The following is an 18,962-nucleotide window of genomic DNA, read 5'->3' as shown; positions in this document are numbered from 1 at the left end:
CTACATGTGATTAATTCAGGAACAGCTCGATGAGGTAGAATCATCATCCCCATTTTACAGATAAGTTCCCTGAGGCTCTGAAATTATATAGCTGAGTGTCACACAGCTGGTTAGTAGAAGGGTCTGTATTTATATACTCTCCAGCCCTTCAGGCCAGCTCTGCCATGTGCTCAGAAGGCCAAAAACCTAAACTTTATTACATGCTATTTTTTTTTAAAGGGAGCATCCCAAGAAGGAAAAGGAAAAAAAAAAGGTAAAAACAAGACATATTTTCTTCTACTTTAGATGTCAGAGTAATAATAATACTAGCATTTTCTACACAAAGGATTTACAACATGCCAGCATTTTTCAGAAGCACTGGATTTTATTTCATTTAATTCTCATGATATTGTTGCAAGGTAAGTATTATTTTAAATTCAGTTGTAAAAATGAAGAAACTCTGGCTCTGACTGGTTAAGTAATTTTCCCAGGAGTCTAAAGCTTATAGATAAATGGCTGAGCCAGGGCTCAAACTCAGCCTGTTCACTGCACTACACACCCCAGGTCATTTCCCACCTCCCTGTCACTGGCAGGGCAATTAGGGACAGCGAGATGGAGATTCAACAGCTGCAGAGATTTTTAAGGCCAGTTAAAGGAAGAAGAAGGCAGACAGTTTAACACTACCTGAAGCCCAGTTTTGTTTCTCGGCAGAGCTTAAGTAGAGTAAGAAAGCAAAAATATGCTAACTGAAATCAATTTTAGACTTACATTGTAAAAACTGAAATCTTGGAGGTAATCTATCATTTTTTTAAGCAGCTAAAGAAACAGAATCTGAATGGGTGGAGTGGTTTGTCCACAGTGTGCAACATGGCTGATCAAGTGGTAAGTTGTAAAATAGAGTTCTTTAAAGCCATAACCTGGCCCTGGCTGGGCAGAGGGCCCAGAGTACAGGCAGGTCCTCAGGCATTTTAGTCAAGTGTAAGGGCCAGACCTGAATCCAGCCCCTCTTGCTTACAGAGAAAGGGGGTGGAGGCTGGGAGGGGCCACTGGGAGTACTCTTGACCCTGACACATTCCTGGCTCATATCACATGTTTGCATGAGCCCCTCCTCCTGACCATCACCTCCATTCACACCTGCCCTGCTCCACATTTCCTTCTGTTCGTACCACTCACCCACTATTCCTAACAGATTATGATAAGTTACTCATTTTCATGTTGTCCTTCTCCGCACTTGAAAGTAAGCTCTCTGCGGCCAGGGGTCTGTGTCTATTGCAGTCACTGACACACCCCAGACACCTTGAATAGGACCTGGCCCACAGTGCATACTCAGTGAAAATTTATGGCATAAACATGCCTGAAAATGAGTAAATTTGGTGCCTAGAGGTCCCATCCTCTGTCCCACTATATCTTCACGAATCAAATGGGACAAAGCATGGTTATTCTGAATGCAAGGCTGACAGCTCTGATGGAGAACTATTATTCTTACTTAAAACAACAGATTCCGTTACTCCCAAGGACATTTCAATATCCAGTTCAGGTAAGGAAAACTATTGCCACTGTTCCATTATAGGTTTGGGTGAAACAGCTTTGATTGGGAAGCTTAGTAATTAAAGACATTTCTAGGCTACCTATAGATTCTCAACTGTGAGTTAGACATATTAGCTACCAACCTCTGTTGCTTCTAGAAGTGATCCTTCAGCTCAGGAGGAATAACTATTTCAGAACAGAGTATGAAATTTTAATTTTACTTTAAGTAACAATAAGGTTTATATCTGGTGGCAAGAATTTGTTTCTAACACTATATAATTAAAAGTAGTTATTTATAGAAAAATGCAAGAAATTGATATTTTAAAACATACCAACTCCGTCCTTTATATAAATAAAGTAGAAAAAGATAAAGCCACATATTTCAAATATGTAGTTAAGGGAAAAAAAAGTCTTTAAGAACCCCTGTATGCAAACAGCATAAGTAATACCACTTATCTCTGACTCAATGGGCATGAATTTGAGCAAATTCTGGGAGGTAGTGAAGGACAGGGAAGCCGGGCATACTGCAGCCCATGGGGTCACAAAGAGACAGACACGACTGAACAAAACCAACGGCAAAACACCACCTTTGCCTGTGTCCAGGCAGAATGGGCTGACTTCATGGACTGCCTAATGCCATGGAAACAAGATGCCTCAGACCCCACCGATGTGCACCTGTAACACTGTTGCTATATGTATTTTTACCCTGTTGTAAAAGAATATTTGGAAAATAGAACAAATAGTCTCTAAGTCACTAAGCCCCATTGCAGTTCACTGTTCACTGTCAGCAGAACTCCTAAGTGTTCCTCTTTGCATGGGGAACCTCCCCTTCCCTGGGCCTCCACCCCTTCTATCACTCAGATCTCAAGAGGTCGGTGGAGCATAGCTGCGCCTTCCCCACCCGCACCTTTCCCACATCCAACTGAGCTGACAGTGTCAATCAGGATTTGCACGGATTCACACAGCTGTGTGCGCACTGAGCTCCCCAAAGCTATACATCTGGAATCTTGACCTTTCAGGTTCAAGACATGACTGGTTTCCAGCCTCCCGCATACCAGAGCTCGGTAAGCATACTACCCCCTGCCCTGGCGGCTTCTCGGCGTCACCTGAAGAGTCACAGGGAGAGAACGGTCGTCCCAGAGGTGTCTGGCATAACCTGGCAGCTGGCTCAGTCAGCCTTTTCCTTCTCTTGGTGGACGGAGGTGGGAGGAGGTGGAAGGCGCTTACCTGAGGGTACAGCAGCAGTGCCAAAAGGGAGAGAACCACACACGTCTGCACTCGCCGGAAGTGCGTGAGACGAAGACGGGATAAAGGCATCACCTGGGGTTGCAGGAGTCTGTCAGACAGAGAGGCGGAGGGTGTGAGGCTCCTGGGAGAGCCTGATCGCTGACCAGCGTGGGAGGCAGCAGGCCCAGAAGTTAAGCGGGGAGGTGCTGCAGAAGCAAGCCCTGGTCCTGGCCACTTTTTGTGAATTGCAGACCATGAGCTGCTATGTATACAGAGCATGAAATGAGAAAATCAATACCTATCTCCAGAGCTGCTGAGAGGCTTCAGTGAGATCATGCATTTAAATCACTTAGTACTATGCTGAAGCACAGAACAGGTGCTCAGCTAACACCGGCCAGCATCATGACTATTTAGGTTGAGCCCATACCCTCTGGGGGTGTCTTTGGGCCCTCATATTATCCCATAATATCTGGCTTTCGTCCTTTAGAAGTTAATTCAAACTGACATACACTCACTCAGGACCTACTGTGCACCCAGCTCAAGGCTGTCACTGAATACATGGTCAGTAAACAGGCGTTGACTAAATAAATAAAGATTAGCAAGTGGAACAGAGACCCTTGGGTCCTTGTGCCTCCCAGAAGAATCCTGCCTGAACCTTCACTTGCAAAAAGAAGCAAATGTTCTCAAGAAGATGATAAAAACGATGCTAGAGTAGCTGCCAACTCTAGACCCTGGCCCACGCTGGGACTTCAGAAATGTCTGCTCCATGACGTGGTGGGTAAGGTGAGGGCTACTGAAATCAAAACTTGAGTACTTGTTTCTTTAAGGTCCATGCCTTTCCAGAAACCTTTTGCCTACAGAGTATGCATATTTGATGACATAATATCTTTATCTCTTTCCCCTTGGAATAGATTGGGGCAAGCAATTAATCCTGAAACCATGGCAATTAGACAAGGCCATTTTTAGATTAGCAGCTTGCAGGAGGCATAGCATTGTTCTGAGGATTATTAAATACCCATTTGGATGGCACTCAGGTTCAGGGCCAGAAACACAGCCATGAGCTGCTGCATTAAGCACGTTAGACCATAATCAATGCCGTTTGCTTTCTTCCAGTGTGACCTTGGGTGAGTCACATGCCCTGTCTGGAACTCAGTGTGTTCATCTGTAAAACGAAGGTGCTTAATAAGGCTAGAAGATCACTCCAGACCTTTCTAGCTCTATGGCCCCATGGTTCAGAAATGCAGCTGCCTTCCCTGGAAGGTGGGAGAGAAAGCCTTACTAGAACCAACCAGCATCCCTGGAGATAGGAGCTGCTGGCCCCTCCTTCACGGCTGCTCTGGGTACCAGGTGTTGGAAGCAGGGCAACTGTGTTCAGATTCCCTGGCGGCAGCTGTGGGCAGCAGGCTCTCCTGCCATCTGTCCTCAGTGAGGTTACAGCCTTTTCTCTGGGAGGCGCAGCTTGCCAATGAACCGTAGCACCATCCCTGGGTTTGCGCTAAACGTGTGGTCCCCTGAGGGGCCGCCCCCTCCCAGCAGCTTCAGCGGGTGCAGCTGTGGCTGACTGCCCTCTGCCCACTTCCGGGGAGTGGACTGGGCAGGAGCTGGAGGGGCTAGCTTGGCTTTTTGCCGTGGCTGCTGGGTTGCCTCTGAATGCCTCCCATTCTCAAAGCACTGGGATTTTATTTTGCTTCGGCTCCCTGTGAACTCTGCCCTAGTGCAAGCAATAACTGAGATAGCATGGCTGAAACTAGAGTTGGGAAGCCAAAGCTTCCTGAGAAGCTCAGGGAAGCCGGCAAGCAAGTGGGAAGGGAGGAGGAAATGAAAAGAGGAAGAAAGGAAGGAAAGAAGGGAATAAGACAGGAGACAGCTGAAAGGTCTGGGGGAGAAGAGGCTTCCTTTACTGGGTTGACCACCTGGCTGTGCGGGTTCTGGGTAGGAGATGACAAATGTCTCATCTCATCTGCTGCCTCGTGGAGCTTCTCACCCATATTCCCAGGTGGACCTTGTACGCCTTGCAGGCAAGGACCACATGCTGCTCCTGTCTCTTTCCACTGCCCAGCAAAATGGCAAGCACCCCAGTCAGAGTCTGTAACCGCTGATGCATGATCTCATTTATTTCTCAAAACAGAGCATGCATCATAATTCCTTTTTTAAAAAAAAAAAAAAAGAGGAAACTGACATTTAGAATTGCTAGTTAATATGCCCAAATCACACAGCTGGAAGAGTCTGAGTTGAAATCCACCAGCAGCTTCATTTTACCCAAAGTCCATATATTTGTCACCATGAAACTGAAGAAGGAAAGGAAAGAGATGCAGGGCTCCAAGCACAGTGCATACTTACAGGGGGAGAGGTTATATCAGGAGGGGTGGACATGTCCCCAAAAAGTTCTAATTGGGTCACAGCCTGAAAAGACAAAAAGATAATGATGTAACCACAAGGGGAGCTGATGCTGCTGGGCAATGCTTTAAAAACAGTATGATTTGAGGACATGCATTTCCCTTTTTCATCATGACTGTATAAACAATAAACCCAGTTGGTCATTACGATACTTCTTGATCCCAAAGACAGCAACTCAGATGCAGCCAGAATCAGTTATTTCAGTGAATCAATTGTTTCAGTGTGCCTGGCTGTTTATCTGGGCTTAGTCAAGCAGATCTGGGCTTAGCCACCTTGCATAAGCAATAATAATACCATTTTACACATATTTACCATCCAATGTCAGCACTGTCTCTCTTCTCCAGGAGACAAAGACAAGAGGTAACTTTATCATTTGCTTCTCTTTCCTGAGTATATCCGCATGTTACAAAGTGCTTTTCCTGTACCAAGTATAGCAAGTCACCACTTCACGGCCACTTCTCAGTAAATATCACTGACCCTGAAAGGTATGAACTGTCATCCCCATTTTTACAGATGAATAAACTGAGTTTCACAGAGGTCACCTCAAGACTACCTAGGCCAGGACTTGAATTTTCTACATGAAGAGCAGGCAGTCAAATGACAGTCCTCGAAAGAATCCATCTTCAAGATAAAAAATACAGTTGGAGGAGGAGAAAATGTATCATTTAATACTAGGAAGGGTATCAAAAACAACCCAGTATATACACGATTAATCACTCCAAGGAGCTCTATCTCTGTGGATACTATATCAACTGTATTCCCATCCATCATCCCTCAGTGTCTGAGCAAGGCCAGCCAGAGCAGTGGGAGAAGCCCTTTAAGATACACTCAGAAATTAATCAGTATACACTTCCAGCTTCAGAGTCTGCAAGAGGTCTATGGCCGGGAGTCAAATAGCCTGACTTAAAGTATATAATCATGTGTTTTGTGCAAATTTGCCCACCGCAAAAAAACAAAAACAAAAAACCTTTCTCCTCATCTTCAGATTTTAAGTAACAGTTTCTAATCAGGGGACTGAAAAACACCACTGGGACAGTCTGTCCTGGCAGACAGGACTCCTGCCCTAGAAATTTGTTTTAACCAGGCAAAGTGGGACACCGAGATTCATACGAAGAAAGGAATATTCTCCGCTACTGACAAACTTGGGAACTCTAGGCCCAGGAAGAGTTCCATCCCTGGGGTTGCATCTTCTACCACTGATAATCTCTGCAGCTCCTCGGGACCACTTTTCTCTTACCTGGACATTAGAGATGGTAATATCTCCTTTGGAGATTTATTGATTATATTACTAGAAGGACTCTGAAGTTTGGGTAAGCTTGGTGAAAAAGGCACAAAAGATTATCTTTTGTTTTTTTTTTTTTTTTTGCTGAAAAGCAAGCACCTTAGCCTGATAAACTCACTTTCAATCCTTCTTCAGGTTTCAGATTGAATGAATGGTTCCTGGCACACAGTAGGGCCCTATACATATTAATTTCTTTCCTAACTACATAATTTTGGAGGGCTCCAAAATCACTGAAGATGGTGACTGCAGCCATGAAATTAAAAGATGCTTACTCCTTGGAAGAAAAGTTATGACCAACCTAGACATAATATTAAAAAGCAGAGACATTACTTTGCCAACAAAGGACCATCTAGTCAAGGCTATGGTCTTTCCAGTAGTCATGTATGGATATGCGAGTTGGACTATAAAGAAAGCTGGGTGCCGAAGAATTGATGCTTTTGAACTATGGTGTTGGAAAAGACTCTTGAGAGTCCCTTGGACTGCAAGGAGACCCAACCAGTCAGTCCTAAAGGAAATCAGTCCTGAATATTCATTGGAAGGACTGATGTTGAAGCTGAAACTCCAATACTTTGGTCACCTGATGTGAAAAGACCCCGATGCTGGCAAAGATTGAAGGTGGGAGGAGAAGGGGATGACAGAGGATGAGATGGTTGGATGGCATCACTGACTCAATGGACATGAATTTGAGTAAACTTTGGGAGTTGGTGATGGACAGGGAAGCCTGGCACGCTGCAGTCCATGGGGTCACAAAGAGTTGGACATGACTGAGTGACTGAACTGAACTACATAATATGCTGGTACACACTGGACAACTATAAGGTGTTAGGCCCTGTGCTGGGTGCTAGGAACATATTTAGGAGGAATGTCAATTTTCAGTCTTCAGGGAGCTTACAGTCTACTGGGGACAATCCACAGATATAATAATAAACGTTTACTTGTCTTTAGGAAGACTTATTTAGCATGTGAGCAATATTTTATATTATTTGGTGAAACAGTGCCAATCCTTAGGCTCTCTCCCAAACCCACAGAAGGCATAATTCTATTTAATTCATTCAAAGGAGGTTTCTGGGATTCCTGGCCCTTGAAGCTCAATGCTTTGCAAATGGCCCATGACTGTTTTCAGTGGTATGAAAATATTAAAATGAAGTTAATAATTAAGTTGCACAATTTACATTTCAAATGTGGTGAACTCGTGGCACACTTTTACTAACATCATAAATATAATTTATTGGCTAATTTTCTCCTTAAGCACAACTTTTAAAATAACCTTCATTCTTGAGCTACAGACTCTCCTCTTGCCAGATGATTTCCATTCAAGGATTAAACGAGAAAAAACATGCGGAGGCATAAAACTTAGATTGTTATTTCATTCCATTCGACTTGCTGCTTAAATAGAACCTTGAGTTAATTAAATTTTATAGAAAAAGGGGATTCTTAGGCCATAAAATTAAAAATAATTCTAATAACAGTGTATGATTGAGGATCTGGAATAATATCTATTTTCACAGCCCCTCTCCCCCTTGTTAACCCTGGTTCTTTTATTTGTAACTTAAGAAGCCATGTTCCATCTGATAATATTGTTGTAATTAATCATTTTAACAGCCTCATGAGAATAGAACTAACCATTCACATTTGTAGAGCACTTGATAGTTTATAACATATTTTCCAACCATTACTGTAACATTGGATGCTCCCTGAACTCTGTGAAGTTGGAGCACAGGAATCTCTTCCACTATCTCTAGTTTGCAGATGAGCTAATAGAGGCCTGAAGGTAAGGTGACTTGCCTCTGATCGGTCAGCTAAAAAAAGCTGGGCTTGACCCATAGACCAAGCAGCACTTTGTTTAACCATGTGTCCCTTTACCCAGCCCTACTTAGCCCTCCTTCATGGTGGAAGCCCAGCCCCACAATATTCTCTAACCAGAAGCCAGGGTTTTTATAAGGCCTGCCATGATTCACGTCCCTCTGAAGAAGTCATCTCCAAGGTCAACCCAAGATTCCTTCTTGCCTTCCCCTTCCTGGCCCTTCAGACATCTTCAGGTAAAGATGTGGTTGTTGATGGAAGATTCTGTCCCTTCTCTAGGTCCTGGGCATCCTCCAGGGTAAAGAGAGTGACCCTAGAAGCTGCCAAAGCCAGTGAAAAGGATGAGGAGATGCTTGGCTATTGGAGCTCCTCAGTATCTCAATCAGGCCTGTCCCCTCCCAAGCCACTCTTTGTTATGAATCAGTGGTGGTTTTTCAATAACATCTGGAATGCCCTATAGCTGCTGTTTCATAATTAGTCCCCTGGTCCTTCTTTCCACTAAACCTTTGCAAGTAGACTCCTAGACCCTCCCTGCAGAGAAGCTCTGAAAGCGCCATTGATGAATGCAGAGGTGTCCATGACTGACCACCAGTACATATTTACATAGACCCACTTCCTCAGTTTTGGTATTAGGTGCTCCTTCACTTAGGGCAAGCGTGTAGTTCCTACTGTACATCGGCTACTGTGCCAAAAGCAGGGGACACAGGGATGCATAAGGCAACTTCCTGCACTGAGTCTCATGAGCTGCCTGTTCTATGGGAAGACAGACCTATAAACACAGTGAGGACCATGTTACAGAGGAGAGAAGCACCAGAGGTCACGAAAGGGGGGCCACCTCAGGGCCTTGGCACATGCTCCTCCTCTGACCAGAACACTCATACCTTCCCCCACTGCCTTTCCTACCGATCTTTCGAGACACAAACTAGATGCCTTTATTTCTTCCTGGGAAGTGTTTTCTAACTCAATTTGTACCCCATCCCACTGCCCCATACAGCTTATGTGAGACCCTTAGATGGACTGTCAGCCTTGGATAGCCTGGTGGCTCAGCTGGTAAAGAATATGCCTGCAATGTGACAGACCTGGGTTTGATTCCTGGGTTGGGAAAATCCCCTGGAGGAGGGCATGGCAACCCAGTCCAGTATTCTTGCCTGGAGAATCCCCATGGACAGAGAGAGGAGCCTGGAATGTCTCAGTCCACAGGGTTGCAAAGAGTTGGACACAACTGAGCAACTAAGCACACAAACTCAAGGGAAAAATACGACGCTTGGTCCCCACCCCTTGAGGTTCTTGATTAGTTGGTTTGAAGTAGTTTACTAAGTCAAAGTTTAAAAATTTTCCTGATGATTCTAATTTGCAGCCCAGGTTGAGAACTCCTGTCCTACAGACTTCCCAAACCCATGTACTCAGGAGTGACAACATTCACTCGCCAACATATTAACCAATCTAAATAAACACTGGCTGCAAACCAGCACCTCTATTCCAGGTGATGTGGACCAAATAGCAGTTTTATCTCCATAGGTGCTGCTGCTGCTGCTGCTAAGTCGCTTCAGTCGTGTCCGACTCTGTGGGACCCCATAGACGGCAGCCCACCAGGCTCCCCCGTCCCTGGGATTCTCCAGGCAAGAACAGTGGAGTGGGTTGCCATTTCCTTCTCTAGTGCATGAAAATGAAAAGTGAAAGTGAAGTCATTCAGTCGTGTCTGACTCTTTGCGACCCCATGGACTGCAGCCCACCAGGCTCCTCCATCCACGGGATTTTCCAGGCAAGAGGACTGGAGTGGGGTGCCATTGCCATCACCACCTCCATCCCCACCCCCACACTGGTTTTTATCTCCATAGGTGCACTGAGCAGCTCCTGTTCAGTGCTGAATCTCCACTATACTGTTACACTCCACTCCACTAGGCAATCCTACCCTGCCCTTCTCTACCCATCCCGCCTGCCCTCTCCTTTGCTATGCAATGCCACACTGTTACACTTTGAGCTCCTCGAGGATAGGGGTCGTGTCCTCCTCTCTACTGCATGTCTAACATCTATCAGAATTAGGAGATTGAAAAATATTTGCTGGATGAAATGAAGGGGTGTCATTTCCTCTCCAGCATACACTGTTTCTCTCTCTCTCTCACACACACACACACGCTCCTACTTTTCGCCCTCACCGCGGGACCCGCCAGGAGTCCCTGAACATCAGCACAGGCCGGCACCAGAGCAGAGCACTGAGGAGAGTGAGGCTGCATAGAGCAGACAAGAATGACCAGAACAACCCTCACTTCACAAGACCATGGAGGCCTTACCTTTGTTGCCTCAAAAGTCTCGTCAAAGTCCATCGGCAGGTTTCTGTTCTGTAACCACAAGGCATGACTTATGAGCATGAAATGAGTGATGGGACAATGACGTGAAACCGTTAACCAGGCTGGGCCCTCTTGCGCTTACCGGCGTGGCTGCGGCAAACCGCTCGTCAAAATCTTCAAACGCACGGCCGTTCTGAAAGCGTAAGGGATGATGAATGAGGATGAAGTGAATGACACACAGATGACATGGATTTATGTGCTTAATGATGACATTATCTATGGTTTACACTCTCGTGGTCACAGGAGGCGGGAGTGGTTGCCAATGTGCTGTGAAAACCCTGGAATATGTTCCCAGCATAAACTGATGAGAAAACACGTGCCTGGCTAGGAAATGCAAGCCATAGGGAGTTTCTAAGTTTAAAGTCCATCTTCCTGAAATTACAGACCTGACCTGGCCAGTCTCAATGGTGACAGCAGATAAGAGCATGATGTTTACCCTTGAGATTTTTGTTTTAAAAGGAAAAAGTGTTATCCTGTGCTTTAGCCAAACTTAACCTTTGGAGCGGTCTGAACAGCTGGTTTTGTAAGTGCCTCTGTACATCCAGCCTTTTCTGCCTGAAATGCTTCTGTCAGCCTGGCAAGCTCAAAGCTCACCCAGTTCCTCAAACCCAGCTGAAAGGCCATCTCTTCTGTGAAGCTTTCTTTGGTCCCCTGAGCTGAAATCCATCCTCTGCGAACAACAGGATATCACCTGTACCCACTACACAGTGATCTTCCTGAAGCAGGGACCATGATGCGTTTGTTCCCGCATCCCCGGCAGGTCATGGGGGATCTGTCCCATGGCAGTGCTCAAAAAAAATACATATGAACGAATAGACGATTTTAAAAATAGGCGGCAGCTGACCAAATCCAATCATTTTGTTAATTTTTCACTTTGTTGTTTATAATTGCTGAGAGCTTTGCTACACCACTCCATAATACCGCTGCCTCAGCATCCCCTTTGTGTTGGCCAAGAGGCCTGCAGGGGCCTTGAATTGACACCAGCTTCTCCAGTGAAGTACGTCCTGGATAACAGCCCACAAAGTCACAAGCAAATGTCAGTTCCTGGTCTGACCATCCTAACAGCTCTTATGGCTACACTCTCCCCAGCCTCCCAGGGCTTTGCCTTATGTACCCTTAGATAAGATGCCTTAGACACTTACCAAAACCCTGCTCTTTTGGGTTTGAAATGACCAATCAGGCCTCGGACCAGGAACGCTAAAGCACTCTACCCTGGGGCCCTAATAAAGGCAAGTGCCCCAGACCCTGCCTTGCTCTCTCTGCCTGCTTCCTCCCTTCACCTCCGCATATGGCCCTTCCTCCAGGACCTGCACTAATAAACTCTATTTCAACTCCCTGGTGGTCTTCTGTTGAACCCTGGCTTACCATCCAATACCCCAGAGCTTTATTTAAGGAATGTTAACTGAACAAAGCCACAACATTAATACATATTGTAGGTAATATGCATAATATCTCCATATGTACACATTTATTTTTAATGACCATGTTTTTGGTCTATATGTCCAAACTAATTATGCTTGGGATGAATTCCAAGCAGTGTAACAGTAGTCTAAGTCTGATAATATTGACATTAACTTGGAATGATTATGCTTGAACAGAAATACTTGCATTGTTCCCTAATTTTCAGGAGAGCTTCCTGCTGGCCATGGAGGAGTGGAGGAACCGTCAGCCATGACCACTTCCACTCTGTCTATAGTAAATGTGACTGTACATTAGTCAGCCCCAGTCACAGGGTCACAGAGAAGGGCAACACACATGCCCGTGCCCACCATGGCAGAGCCTTCAAGCCAAACACCAGCAAGTTCTGTCATCAACCACCTGCTCCCACTAGGTGCTGGCTCGCCAGGATTCAACAGTGGCTGAGAGAAGAGGAGGAAGGATCACATTGGATAATGGCAGAAATAATAATAATAACAATTATTATTATTTGGCTAGAGATGGGGAGACAGTGTTATCCTGTAACCTCTGGTGTGGCCTGAAAGGTTAAGGTTATGTTGCTACATCCTTTATAAATTCCCACACTTCCTGGGATTTATGGCATAGCCCCTACCAGCTAGCTCTGGGTCATAACTTTTAATAAAAACATTTTTTAGTGTCCAAAATCTCATTACATCTGTCCAATATAAAAAAGCAAATGGCTTCAGAGCATGATGGATGAATTAAATAAATTTGAAAAACAGCCGGTGGTAGAGTCTCATAAAACCCCCAGCATATAATGGAAACATGTGAGGATAGCCAGCACTGGTGTGAGACTGTCACTTTGCTGGTGACAGAAGAGGGTGTCTCTGATGAGGGGTGGGGCCGGGGTGTGAGGAGGCGATTTCCGTAAATCCAGATGGAGACTGGTCCAGACCTGAGCATAAATGTATCTCTTTGGAGTCACACAGATATGGACTGAATCCTGACTGTGCCCCGTGCTGGCTGTGAGACCCTGGACAAGTCATGGAGCCTAGGTTTTCTCGGTGGGACGACAGTGATAACATCACCTTAGGGTTACGGAGAGGATTAACTGAGATGTGTGTGCACTGCTTTGTTTGCTGTTTGGCACACAGAGATGCTTAATAAATCGTAGCTATTATTAGGATCTTCTCAATCAACTTAGCTCACTTCTGCAATGCACAGGCACACATCTTTTAATATTAAGAAACTATTACTATATGATATGGGGAAAAAGGAGAAGTAAAAATATCTTGTGGAAAGCCCCTCTTTAGAAACCACCCCACTTCAGAACATGGACTAGGTCCTGTGTAAAAGGATGCCAAACACTTCCTGCTCTTAGTTCTGAATGCCCAGTCCACTCTTGATCCCATCTTTTCCCTCTTTTCTCTCCTATTGACACAGTCTTGCTGGAGGCATCTTCCCATCCATACCCTTTGTACCTGGCATATATGGTTACATTCCTGTTTTGATACTAGTCATTTCTTGGACTTCCTTCCTCCTGCCCGGGACAGCCTTAAGAATACTCAGGGCACTTCATCCAGCCATCAGAAGACTCTTCTAGTCCCTGCATTTTTCTCTCGGTTGACTCTTAAGGAGGGGAACCTGGAGTCCATTACCTAGTCTCCCTGCATCCCCAGGTCCTGCTTTACCCACATTGACTATTACAGCTTTTGCTCATTTACCTTCAAGTCTTGTTCTCCCCTTATTAGATATATTCCTCACACTTACTAGCAGAGCATGCATGCAGTTTTCAATTCTGCTCTTAAAATCTCAATATGACAATCTAGTTTACTCACAGCTTCCATTTCTGGTGAAGGTTTAAAAGAAGAGATTCTCTTCTGTTGTTTCAATACAGTTCTAGCCCAAAGCATCATTAAGACACTGAAATAAAGCTTCCACATGAAGTTTACTTTCCCACAATGTATCTAGAGCAGTGGGACAGTATTGTCCCATAGCTGAATAGGGTAACTCTTAAGACAGAGAAGGCAATGGCACCCCACTCCAGTACTCTTGCCTGGAAAAACCCCATGGACGGAAGAAGATCAGATTCATGTTACTCTTGCAGCAAAAGTGAATGGATAAAGAAGTGTGGTACATGCATACAATGGAATATTACTCAGCCATAAAAAGGAATGACATTGAGTCATTTGTAGAGATGTGAATGAACCTACAGACGGCCAAACAGAGTAAAGTAAGTCAGAAGGAGAAAAACAAATATTGTATTATTAATGCACATACGTGGACTCTAGAAAAATGGAAGAGATGACCTTGTGTGCAAAGCAGCACTAGAGACAGATGCAGAGAACAAATGTATGCACACCAAGGGGGAAGGGGCTGGAGGGAGGGACTGGGAGACTGGGACTGATACATTTATGCTGCTGCTGCTGCTAAGTCACTTGTCATGTCCAACCCTGTGCGACCCCACAGACAGCAGCCCACCAGGCTCCCCTGTCCCTGGGATTCTCCAGGCAAGAACACTGGAGTGGGTTGCCATTTCCTTCTCCAATGCATGAAAGTGAAAAGTGAAAGTGAAGTCGCTCAGTCGTGTCCGACTCTTAGCAGCCCCATGGACTGCAGACTACCAGGCTCCTCCATCCATGGGATTTTCCAGCCAAGAGTACTGGAGTGGGGTGCCATTGCCTTCTCCGATATTTATACTACTATATATAAAATAGGTAACTAAGGAAAACCTACTGTATAGCACAGAGAACTCTACTCAATGTTCTACGGTAACATAAATGGAAAGGAAATCCAAAAATGAGGGGATATACATATACACAGAGTTGGTTCAGTTTGTTGTACAATAGAAACTAACATAAGATTGTAAAGCAACTGTACTTCAATAAAAACTATTTTTTAAAACCGGTCTTACCAATTTAAAAAATGTGAGTGGATGAGATGGGACTTGGGGTGAACACATCAAAAAGGATGACAACTTATTTATAGCTGCCAAATCAGAAACCTGCAGTGCTTCTCACCCCTGGCTGCACAGTGTAATCCTCGGGGGGAGATTTTCCACAGCTACACATACCTGAGCCTAGCCAGCTGAGATTTGGATTCTGTTGATCTGGGGTGAGGTCCTGGCATCAGCAGGTTCTAAAAGCTCCCCTGGTGAGTCTAATAGGAAGCCAGACTTGTGAAGCACTGTGCTGGGGAATGAACTCTCTGTAGGAATAATTAGTGAAAGTCCTACTGGGAAAAATGAAGACATCTTGATTGATTACATAATTGATGAATGAATTTCTCCAGCAAACACTCACTGGGTGTTTCCACACGCTGTGTTCTGACTAGGCGTTGGATATACAGAGATGACTGGTACATGGGCCATGCTTTCTTAAAGTTCAGAGCAGAGCCAGGATATACCATCATTCTAGCGTGGAAGGTGGGACAGGAGTGGCACAGGGAGCTCACAAGGCATCAAGATCTCAATTCAGACAGAACCTAAGCCAGCACTGCAAAAGAATGAATTCAATTATCCATTTAGAAGGCTCAGGAGAAATAGATTAACTTAAGTGATCTGTAAGTGCACCAAGGTGGGCACTATTAACACACCTAGTGATTCCAAGCGTTTGAATTGTGTGCCTTTCCCTGGTGAGTGATTTAACCATGAAGACAACACGCTAATGAAGACTAATTCCCTCTGGAGTATCTAGGAGTTTATGCTCTCTATCACCTTTAGCCAAGAATAAACTGTCACTTTCCTACTTCTTGGCAGAGAAACAGCAGAAACTCTGTTTGGCAACTGACGAACAAAACAGGGGGTGGAGTTGAGATGTGGAGTAGAAAATGTGTTGTTAACAAATGATTTCTCTCATGAGCACCCCTGTCCAACAGAACTTTCTGTGATGATGGAGTCCTATACCTGTACTTCCAATTTGGTAGCCAGTGGCTGCACATGGCTATTGAGCACTTCAAATGTGGCTTGTATGACTAATAAAGTGCATTTTAAATTTTATTTTTAATTAGCTTCATTGTAAATAGCCACATGTGACCAGTGGCTACTGTATTGGACAGCAAAGCTCTAGATAATAGACATAAAGAAAAAAAAAAAAACTTCAGCTGCCTGATTTAGGTGCTTTCTAAATACCAGACATATTCCTTCCTTATATAGTCTCTTCTATTCTTTTAAAGAATATCCTATCTTTGTGTTGATGAGAAAGGTTCTATGGGAGCATTGAATTCTTTGCTATGTCTAGATAGCCATGAATTAAATTCAGTTTGCAAAACCACAGCCTTCTTCTGGATGTAAGTTTTGTCATTGCCTGGGCTAAGCCAGAGCCAAATATTGGTGGGATTTTTTTTTTTTTTTTTAAAGGAGGTTAACAATCTTTTAATGAACTTCAAGTGGAAATCCATGGAGCCTTATCATCATTCCAACAGAATGGAACTCCCTTTAAAGGCCAAAATGTCCCAGCCTACTGAGATCTGGGGCTCAGTGGTTTTGTGGGACTCAGTGCCTTGATCTAATAGAGGATTTGGTACTGTTTTGTGGCTCTGTCCCTGTAGTGATTGAGAAGTTGGCTCTACTCAAAGCTGGGCTGTATTTCAGCAGTTAACGGCTCTCCTTCCGCCAATTAACATTTTAGGAGGGCCCAAGGTTGTCTAGACAGCTCAAGGGTGGAGGGAAATGCTTAGATCTTATAATGAGAGGTACATCCTCCCTTGAAGTGCACCCAAGTGTAATATATCTGCTAATGCCTGGGACAATGAAATATTTATATCCAACCTTCTAAAAATGAAGTTGGTTTAAAACAGCCCCCATTTCTCTCCATTTTTCAACTGTGGTAAGAACACAACATGAGATCTATCTACTTACCAAATTTTCAAGTGTATGATACAGCATTATTAGGGGCACAATCTCTATGAGTTAATCTTCTTGCACAACAACCTTAATACCAATTAAATAGCATCTCCCCATTTCCCCTTCCCCGACCTCTGGCAACCACCATTCTATTCTCTGCTTATATGTGTTTGACTACTTTATGGACCTCATATAAGCAATATCCTGCAGTATTTGCCTCTCTGTGTTTGGTTTATTTCATGCAGCATAATGTCCTCAAGGTTCAGCCAAGTTGTTATGGAAGCAGGGACAGACTTCTTTTTCAAGACTATATAATATTCCACCACGTGTATATAGCACATTTTGTTTATCCATTCATGCGTCAATAGATACTTATGTTGAAATAGCCTTTCTTAACATGCAAGAAGACAGTCAGTATGCCAACTAGAGGTAGAAGGAATTTGCTGGTGCTTTATTCAGGGGCATGTAAGAGAAAGGTAGACTCCTTTCATGAAGATTAGGGCACTACGTTGACCGAACCGGGCTAATGTGAATGAACAGGGGCAGCTGTGGCTATGGACCCTAAATCTGGAGTCTTGAACTTTCCAACTTTAATCTCAGGCCAAGGAAACCAATGTGCATGCTTTTAAAGTGAGAGACGTCATGATTTTAGGAGGGACAGGCCAGGGGCACTGGGAAGACAAACGTTAGCAACAGTGGCTTTCACACGACATGGGAGTAAAGGCCCACCGACGGACGAGTGGGTAAGGAAGACGTGGCACGTTTACATAATGGACTATTACTCAGCCATCAAAGATGATGCCATTTTCAGCGACACGGATGGACCTAGAGATTATCACAGTGATATAAGTTAGACAAATATCATATGATATCACTTACACATGGGATCTAAAAAGTACACAAAAGAACTTATTTACCAAATGGAAACTGACTCATAGACTTTGAAAACAAACTTATGGTTACCAAAGGGGGAAGTGGGAGGTAAGGGATAAACTAGGAGTTTGCGAGTAGCATATACACACTGCTGCTGCTGCTGCTGCTAAGTCGCTTCAGTCGTGTCCGACTCTGTGCGACCCCATAGATGGCAGCCCACCAGGCTCCCCCGTCCCTGGGATTCTCCAGGCAAGAACACTGGAGTGGGTTGCCATTTCCTTCTCCAATGCATGAAAGAGAAAAGTGAAAGTGAAGCCACTCAGTCGTCTCTGACTCTTAGCGACCCCATGGACTGCAGCCTACCAGGCTCCTCCTTCTATGGGATTTTCCAGGCAAGAGGACTGGAGTGGGGTGCCATTGCCTTCTCCGATATACACACTACTATATATAAAATAACCCCAACAAAGACCTACTGTACAGAGAGGGAATACTACTTAATATTCTGTAATAACTTAAATGGGAAAAGAATCTGAAAAGGTAGACATATGTATACGTATAACTGATTCACTTTGCTGTACACCTGAAACTACTCCAACATTGTAAATAGACTATACTCCAAAAACAGCTTTCAGTTCGAACTTCTGCTTCATCATTGATATATCCTTGGATGAATTCCTTCCTTACTCTGAGCCCCAGTTTTCTCCTCAGAAAAAATAGGGAAAATAATGCTTATAACATGCAATGGCTGAGAAGGTCTATACACATGAAAAGAATTAGCACAGCACCTGACATAGTAACATCTCAAAGGATGTCAGTTCCTTTTCCAAAAGTACAGAAAGGGAAGGACAGGTGGGAGGGAGGAAGAGAGGAGGAGGGGGGAAGGGGCGGGGAGGAAGAGATGGCAGGGAGAGAGGAGAAAGAGGGGGAGGAGAGAGGAAAGGAAGAGAGAGAAGAGGAGGAAAGGAAGAGAGAGAAGAGGAGGAAAGAAAGGACGGGAAGAAGAAAGGGAAGCCATGGGACTGCATGTCTGGTACGTGACTGTGGGCAGGTTCCAGGCTACGGCAAATTTGGGAAACACTAGTCCAGGGAAGGAACAAAGTCACTTGGAAGAGAAGCTAAAGGTGTGACATGATTGTCACACGGCAGACACTAGTCACGGCGGGTTCCTGCTCCTGCACATTTTACCCAAAGCTTAACACTAGCAAGGCTGGACCACTGTGAAGCCCATCAGCCACATCATTCATTCCATCTACCCCATACCCTTCTTTTCTCCACTGCCTTCCTT

At 44.6% G+C, this 18,962-nt stretch overlaps 1 protein-coding gene across 7 annotated transcripts in view; it reads right to left on the bottom strand.

Annotated features, from left to right (window-relative positions):
• Positions 1-18,962, bottom strand: part of DAB1 (DAB adaptor protein 1) — a 462,229-nt gene that overhangs the window by 26,615 nt on the left and 416,652 nt on the right. For 5 of the 7 annotated variants that reach the window (XM_070367959.1, XM_070367958.1, XM_070367957.1 and 2 more), the window contains 4 exons: positions 10,646-10,696; positions 10,507-10,554; positions 5,074-5,136; positions 2,734-2,842 (listed from right to left, as the gene is read on the bottom strand). In XM_070367959.1, coding sequence (XP_070224060.1) covers positions 2,734-2,842; positions 5,074-5,136; positions 10,507-10,554; positions 10,646-10,696 — 271 coding nt within the window. The remainder of the gene's footprint in view (positions 1-2,733; positions 2,843-5,073; positions 5,137-10,506; positions 10,555-10,645; positions 10,697-18,962) is intronic. The other 2 variants (XM_070367961.1, XM_070367962.1) reach the window with 1 other exon arrangement.

The sequence above is a fragment of the Bos mutus genome, chromosome 3 (genome assembly GCF_027580195.1).
Source record: "Bos mutus isolate GX-2022 chromosome 3, NWIPB_WYAK_1.1, whole genome shotgun sequence".
In the NCBI taxonomy this organism is placed as follows: Eukaryota; Metazoa; Chordata; class Mammalia; order Artiodactyla; family Bovidae; genus Bos; species Bos mutus.
Note: the sequence above shows the minus strand (reverse complement) of the source record. Positions and strands in the feature narration are given on the sequence as shown.